At 34.9% G+C, this 8,021-nt stretch overlaps 2 protein-coding genes across 2 annotated transcripts; one reads left to right on the top strand and one right to left on the bottom strand.

Moving 5' to 3' along the window:
- Positions 1 to 88: 88 nt before the first annotated feature.
- On the bottom strand, positions 89 to 1,769 carry LOC117681194 (uncharacterized). The gene is made up of 2 exons (XM_066071346.1): positions 1,689 to 1,769; positions 89 to 481 (listed from the first exon to the last, which is right to left on the bottom strand). The coding sequence occupies exons 1-2, from the start codon at positions 1,767 to 1,769 to the stop codon at positions 89 to 91; spliced, it is 474 nt and encodes a 157-aa protein (XP_065927418.1).
- A 2,617-nt stretch (positions 1,770 to 4,386) lies between these two features.
- Positions 4,387 to 7,063, top strand: LOC105321240 (innexin unc-9). The gene is made up of 2 exons (XM_011419502.4): positions 4,387 to 4,529; positions 5,718 to 7,063. The coding sequence occupies exons 1-2, from the start codon at positions 4,519 to 4,521 to the stop codon at positions 6,922 to 6,924; spliced, it is 1,218 nt and encodes a 405-aa protein (XP_011417804.3). The 5' UTR covers positions 4,387 to 4,518; the 3' UTR covers positions 6,925 to 7,063.
- Positions 7,064 to 8,021: the final 958 nt, after the last annotated feature.

The raw sequence follows: 8,021 nt of genomic DNA, 5'->3' as shown, positions 1-8,021 counted from the left end.
ACAAACGCTGATAACTGTTTGTGTAGTCAGGGGCCGCATTGAAGAGCAGTTCATGATTTTCAGAGTGTTATCTCACAATTATAAATTGTCACTGTCGGCACGGTCGGTGGCGTAATCCATCTGTGTCATGACTGTTAGTGGCGCTGCCTAGATGTTCATGATTGTTGGTGGCCCTGCCTAGCTGTTCATAATTGTCAGTGGTGTTGTCTAGCTGTTCATGATCATTAGTGGCGCTCTTTATATGTTCATTATTGTTAGTGGCACTGCCTAAATGTTCATAATTGTTAGTGGCGTTGCCAAGATGTTCATGATTGTCAGTGGTGCTGCCTAGCTGTTCGTAATTGTCAGCGGCGCTGTCTTGCTCTTCATGATTGTCAGTGGCGCTGTCTAGCTGTTCATGATTGTTAGTGGCGTTGCCTAGCTGTTTATAATTTCTAGCGGCGCTATCTAGCCGTTCATGATTGTCAGTGGCGTTGTCTAGCTATTCATCATTGTTAGTGGCATTGCCAAGATGTTCATGATTGTCAGTGGCGCTAAAGAGCAGTTAATGATTGTCAGAGGCGCTAAAGAGCAGTTAATGATTGTCAGAGGCGCTGTCATGCTGTTCATGATTGTTAGTGGCGTTGCCTAGCTGTTTATAATTTCTAGCGGCGCTGTCTAGGTGTTCATGTTTGTCAATGGCGCTGTCTAGCTGTTCGTGATTGTTAGTGACTTTAATTAATTTAAATGTAGCTGTTCATAATTCTAGCTGTTTTATCGCCTAGTTGTTCAAAGTCTCCAATCGTCGAAGACTGGGCCGTAGCATGAGTCGATGCTGTCACCAGTGTTTGGACCCAGTAATTGTGTCTTCACTCACTGCAAGTGTCGTTTAAAGGAGGCTGGATGGTCAACAAACAAACCATCAGATTTATCTGAAAATTTGAAGTGTGTTATTTTGGGCAAGAAAATATTATTTTGTAAAGAAAAACTTTATACTGAAAATACCAGTATAAAGAAGATCTTAATGATAATATGAAACAATTGAATCACTAAAGGTTCTTTCTGAATTGTGTTTCAATTTACTACTTTATCTTTAAAAGATGAATCTTACTATAATTTCCATTTTCATTGTATCAAATATCACAATAATAGCGCATTTTTTTCAATATGAATAAATGTCCTTTGAAATCCCTAGAGAGGATTAAAAAGATTTTGAAGAAGTATTAAGAAATGATAGAAAAGATCAACTATCCAGATACTAGTAGCCTACATATACATCGTTTTCCGTCAGAAACATGTACTGGTAATACTTAATGAACAATCAGGGTTCTCGGCTTTTAATCTCTGGGGCCATTGAAAGGCCCCTGTCCAAAAAGTATACTCTTTTCCGTAATGAATTTTGTATATTTTCCAAAGTATCCATACCCCTTCCAAAAATACAGAACATAAGTGGAAATGAAGTAACTAAAATTGCTACTTGTGTTTCTTTGTATAACAAAACAGAAATCATTGATATGAGGAATGTTGATTTATATAAGGATTTTTCCGATGTTCCAGTTATGTTGCTAATTTTCCCCCAAAAAAGTTCCCGGACAGGTGCCAAAACGCGACACGAGAGCCCAGACAATGAACATATGTGTGTTCTAACGTAACGTATACAGCGGGTTTTATACAAATCACCTTGTCATTGCACTAAGCCGCCAACCCACCGCAACCACGGTCAATATGTACGATCCCCTCCCCTCTGGGCGTGGGTAGAAGAGAGCTATGCGGACTCTGGACCGTGGCATGAAACGATGCCCATCCGATAACAAAATATGTTAATGTTTCTGTAAATGACGTAAAGATTATCCTCTCGTATAGACAACCCTTAATTAGACTGATCACTCTATCCCTCAACCTTGTATTCTATATGTCCGCGCATATTTTAGTATCAAAAGAATGTATCCCACCAATGGATGAATCGGCTAATTTTAGCTAATACCCTATATATATATACATACCCATTTAACTAAATTTCGTGGTTTAGAGACAGAGACCGCTTCAGAATTGAAGTTTAGCAACATTTTATTACATTTTTTAATCAAGAGTTTGTCGATCTTATATTTATTTTGTTTAATTTTTGCCAGTGGCCGAAAAAAGATATTGCATTAGAAATTCCTTTGGAAGCATATATTTACTGAAAATTGTTGCAAATTAATACTATTCAATATACTGTTAGAATCGATTGGGTTTGATTATTTACCCAGTGAAACTTGATTTAAGAGAATGCTTTATATATAAATATGAAAAATTCTAAGCTTTAATGACCTGACATGCAATTAGGGAACTTCAAAAAACGTTAAAGGTTGTAAACAAATGTATATAAGTGTGTAAATGTAAAATCTATGAAAATTAATAAACATACAAAGAAGTTTAAAATTATAGAAAAAGTTCGTGTGTTTTAAACTTCATGAATACTATATCTACTTTTTCTCAACAAAGATATTCATTTTATGGAATGTTGTGAAACGCAAAATGTTGAAATAACTACGTTTAATTGTATACGGTACCTCTAACAAAACAATCTTCCAGGTAATTTATGATCAATATATCATTATATCCTGTCCTTAGTTTCCTATTTTGTGATAGATCTCGAAATTTATTTATAGCCAGATGTTGACAAACACAAAAGTCATCTAAAAAGTGAATCACATTTTAATCCATCATCAACCAGTAAAAAACGTAAAAAATAGTTTCTCAGTATGCAGTATACATCATTAATGAAGGGCATGGTCTTAAAAGGGATGTTATGGTTTCGTACATTTATATATAGATGTGTATATAACCAATACCAATCGGATGAATTTAAATGCGGCGATTTGCATCGAATTTATAATTTATCAACAATTTCTCTGTTTTTGCATTTTCCTATTTTTGACCTGCCGCTACAGATAAGAAGTTCGTGGAAAGATCTAATTGCAAGGAGATTACGGCTCGCTGCAAAGTTTTATACCAAACCTAAACATGTACCGACTAGTTATATTTGAAATCGATCATCCTAAAATAAATAAAGAAAGAAAGATTAAAAGAAATGAAAATGACACTGAATGACTGTTGTGTTTATACAGAATTTAATGAATTCGGGTTCTGTTTTCGTAAAATTAAAACAGCAGGTCAGCAGTGCTTCGGACGAAGTTTTTTTTTAAATTATTAAACAGCGATGACGTGTTCACATGTAACAACAACGACATTTCGATATACACGATAAAATAAGCACGTAAGCCAAATGCTTGATATTACCAAATATGGATATCCGTCAAACTTGGGTCCAGTGTGAGTTGGCTTCCTAATCTACATGGCAGCATGGCTAGAGATGGTGTATGACATAGAGACATTTTCCATTCGCCGTCTCTGGCTGGTTAAGCTCCTATTGGGTTCAAATTCTGATTTTTTTTAATTTTTTTTTTTTTTTTTTTGGGGGGGGGGGTCGAAGTTAACCCAAAAACTAAAATAATTAGTTAATGTCTAACAACAAATCCCGACTTTAAATTTATTCCTAACAAACAGTCAAAATGTGTAACAGAAGGTTTTTACTATTGAATTAAAACCAAGAGTAAAAAAAATATCTATTTTGGTTTAAAACCAATTGTAAAAACCAAAACGTACAAATCGACTATGGAACTTTTGAAATTTCAAGACTTCTTATCAATTTTACTAACATTTTTTGAGTACTTGTAGTTATTTTATTGTTTGTTAATGTTTTGATTATTTCAACGCTCTTTAAAAGACGTTTTGTCAAAACCTTTAGAACCATCGCGGACTAAAACTTCTTTTAAAACTCACAATGCATAATTATATATTAATAATCATTCAAATTATGATATGGCAAACGATAAAGAAAAGTAATTTCAGTCTAACTGCCTAGACCAATATATTCAAACAAAACTGTTTTTTAATACATGTACGTTTGTTCAATAATTTAACTACATTAGTAATATCCATTTCTATGTACTTTCCGTTCTAAACTACTATACAGTTGTAAATTGTCATACTTGTTAAGAACCTCGTAAGTTGTAAAACTTGTGTTCGAACCTTTTGTAAATGTTTATGCAATAAAATATGTTCAAATCAAAGAAAATTGAATTGTTATTCCAAAATAAAGACACTAATCTTGTTTGTGGCAATACACGAAAGTGTTCCACGTTCAGTGTCAATAGATCTATATCCAATGGAATTTAAACTCCCGTCTTTCTTTGTAATCTCTTACCCTTCACAATTTCTTTTCTGTGCTTTTATTAACAAAATATCAGGGTGGCGTTTAAAATCTTTTGTCCCCGGCATGTTCGGCTGCCGTGACATTCAAGTATTTCTACACCCTCGATGATTCGTTTTTAGGTTAAATTTACGACCGATACTGCGCACGCATAGGCGACTTCAATAGAATGTGTTTACCTGTGGGGAGACGATGGAAGAAAAAATAGAGGAATACCAGGAAATGTGACTTCCTCGCATTGGAGATCTTTCTAAACCTACAGGACATAAATCTTCATCGGAAAAATGGGCCATCTGTATGTATTAGTTATATAATCGCATGTTCAGGTATGGGTGAAAAGTAATAGCTAAGATACCCATCCCTTAAAGGCGTGTTAGGTCATAACATGATTAATTATCTAATCCCCTTTTTTTCAACTCTTAGAAGCTGTGATTTTCATCTGCAAAAATTTAAGTTATTAAAAAATATCTTTACTCTCCTTTGATATTGATTTATTTCGTATCCACAATGAATGTGTTTATAATATTTTTATAGACAAGGTTTCTTAATGTAAACTTTAAATCTATAAGAAACAGTTTTAGGCGTATATGTGTCTGACTCAATTCATGTAAGAATAACAACATCGAAAAAAAAAACCAGTTAAAGTTACGTTAACAAGTCAAGACATTGACATTTAACTACATGTATATGCGATGTAAATAAGGTGTCTTAATACCAAACTATCACGCACGTGTGATGATGATAATTAATCGAACGAAAAGTAATGATATCTTTTATTATTATGGAAGTGCGTATTGATTTCTGATCGATCGTCTATATAATCGAACGTAGTTTTATCTGGGGACCCTCCTAGCGTCCATGGGTTTTTAATGTGTCCGTGATCAAAAGAGATAGCTGTCCACCAGTATACTATGATATATATGTGTTGTCATGGACAAGACTTTTGTGACATCACTAGGTCACCTGGCAGGTGGGGTCTTTGATATATGTGTACAAGGTATCCAATTACAGTGTATGAAATCTAGCATCAAGATGTTATAAATCAAGTTAAGAACAAATACACCCCCATTTCCCTTTAAATTTCAAAATAGTTCCTGTGTGTTTGCACAGCTAAAACCCCGAATTTATTTAAGCATATATTTTAAAATTTCAATGAAAAGACGTCGCCTCTGGAAGGAATAGGCAACACATCACCAAATATGACACAAACCTGTTTAGTCATAAAATATTGATTTGATCTGAGTGGAATAAGATTTAACTGTCTAACTGCGAGGGAACAAGAGTTCTCAAATGGCTAAAATTAAATGTACTAAATGGAATTGTAGGGAATCTTTGAGACTTCTTTCAATTCCATGTACATAAATCATTTAAGAAATGCGATTCTTTGAAAATAAAATTGTTAACTCATTTAAAACTGCAAAAAGAATTAATTAATTCCGAACAGCAGTCATTTTGAATTTTTCCTTTGTTTGGTTACTTGCAGCGTGGAAGACATCTCAGGAAAGGCTCTGGGGAAGATAAAGATTGGAACCACAGATGACACCGGTGTTCACCGACTTAACCGGCTTTACTGCATGGCCTTCTTCATTGTACTCACCCTGTTTGCAAGTGCTAAACAGTTTGTCGGGGAACCAATCTCATGCTGGTGCCCGGCTCAGTTCAAAAAATTCCACGTGGCTTACGCAAATGCTTACTGCTGGATCAAAAACACTTACCTTGTACCGTTTGAGCAGGTTCTTCCAGAAGAACACAAAGAGCGAGAAGAAATGGAGATCATGTATTATCAATGGGTACCTGTCATCTTTGCATTTCAAGCTTTTTTGTTCTTTCTTCCCAGAATGTTTTGGAAGCACTGGAATGGCTATTCCGGCTTTGACTTGAAGAAAGTCCTGAAGATAGCAGAAGATGCTACCTACGAAAGTCCCGATGAAAGGAAAGAGAAAGTTGGATATTTGGCCATTTTTGTTGACAGATGGATAGACGTGAGAGATAGTATTGTAAGTAAATCAAAAACTAAGACAAAGATCAAAGCAGCCTGCGCAAACGGAGGATTTCATCACGGAAACTTCATGTCGGTTTTCTACATCTTCACAGATTTTCTGTATTTTGCTAATTCTCTCGGCCAGATCTTTCTATTAGAGGCTATTTTAGGCAATAACTTTCTTCGCGTCGGTCCGGACTTTATCAAATTAATGTTTGAAAGTAAGAAATGGGAAGACATGTCTCGCTTTCCCCTGGTCACGTATTGTGACTTCGACATCAGACAGTTGTCTAATTTACAACGTTGGACCGTACAGTGTTCGCTACCAGTGAACTTGTTCAACGAAAAACTTTTCGTAGTGATCTGGTTCCTTCTCTTTGGAATGACTCTCCTCAATGGACTCCATTTCATCTGGAGCGCCATCATATTTTGTCTACCTTGGAGACAACACGAGTATGTCAAAAAGTACCTAAGTCTGACGGGGCCCATGTTCTATAACTCCAGCGGGAGTGCCCGACAGAAAGACCTCGTAGACAAGTTCGTGGAGAGGTATCTTAAGAGAGACGGCGTGTTTGTAATTTGGATGGTGTCAGCCAATACTAGTCAGGTTCTGGCATCAGAGTTGGTCGATGCACTGTGGTTAAACTATTGTAAAAAACCCGCGATACAGAGTTATATGAATCTCAACGAAGATGAGATTCAATGCTGATTCCGTTGTTATGCAAAATTATTTTTGTTCAGCGTAAATATCCAAAACTATGCAATATACGATAAGGTTGTGAATCTTGTGACATTGCAATTAAGATTTTTTGTTTGTCATTACAATAATGTAGCAAAGTGTTGATAATCACAGTGTAAGTTTTGCTACAGTAACTCGTATAGTTAATGTAAGTAATCGTGTATGAGTTGAATAAGTACTACTTTCGTATGTTACAAGATGGTGCTTTTTAAATGATAGACAATCAGTGACAGTGATCTGGAAGGAACTGACATGTCTCCAATTTATCTCGTCTAAGTCTAGTATAAACGTATATTTTTTTGTTATATTTTAAGTTTTTTGTTATATTTAAAGATCACAAAGTGCTTCCCGTTGGAAAATTGTTATAGCAACAGCAATCAAGACAGTTCTATACTTCGAAAATGTATAAATGTTGAAGACTTAATACCCACAGCAATCACACAAAACTTTATAGTTTGGTACTTGTGCATATAGTAGTAAAATTTGAAATTGCGGTACCGCAATATCACCTTAACAAGAACTAGAATTGATACCTTTACTTAATCTGAAACTGTTCTTTCTATAGATTTCGTGGAAATTCTGTGTAAATAGGACACCAAAAACGCCCCTCGCGTAATTCAAAATTGCAGCATAATCGAACCGAAGCTCGAAACTTAATGCTATCTAACTAATTTTAGACGCATTATTTTGTTGCATTGAACAATCCGTTGGATTAAATACAGATTATTGATAAATAATGGTCTTCTTCTACACCGGTGCTTGATGTTTTCTCAATATTTTTTATTATATACTACGCCATTTTGGAACTTTTATTTCTTTGTCTATATATAAGTTTACTCCTGTCCAGTGTCTACTAAGTAATTTTTGTAGTAAAATGCAAATAAGATTCAGTACTGTTATTTACCACTATGTTTATTGTATAGAATTGCATTTGTTCCCTTTATATCTTTTTATTGTTGAATAAAATTGGATTGAAGCTCACAGATTCATTTTATATTGTTAATATTAAAAAAAAATTGCTCTGTAGTTCATAAAAGCAGAGCCGTTCGGAAGACAATCATCACATC

The sequence above is a fragment of the Magallana gigas genome, chromosome 2 (genome assembly GCF_963853765.1).
Source record: "Magallana gigas chromosome 2, xbMagGiga1.1, whole genome shotgun sequence".
Taxonomy (NCBI): domain Eukaryota; kingdom Metazoa; phylum Mollusca; class Bivalvia; order Ostreida; family Ostreidae; genus Magallana; species Magallana gigas.
Note: the sequence above shows the minus strand (reverse complement) of the source record. Positions and strands in the feature narration are given on the sequence as shown.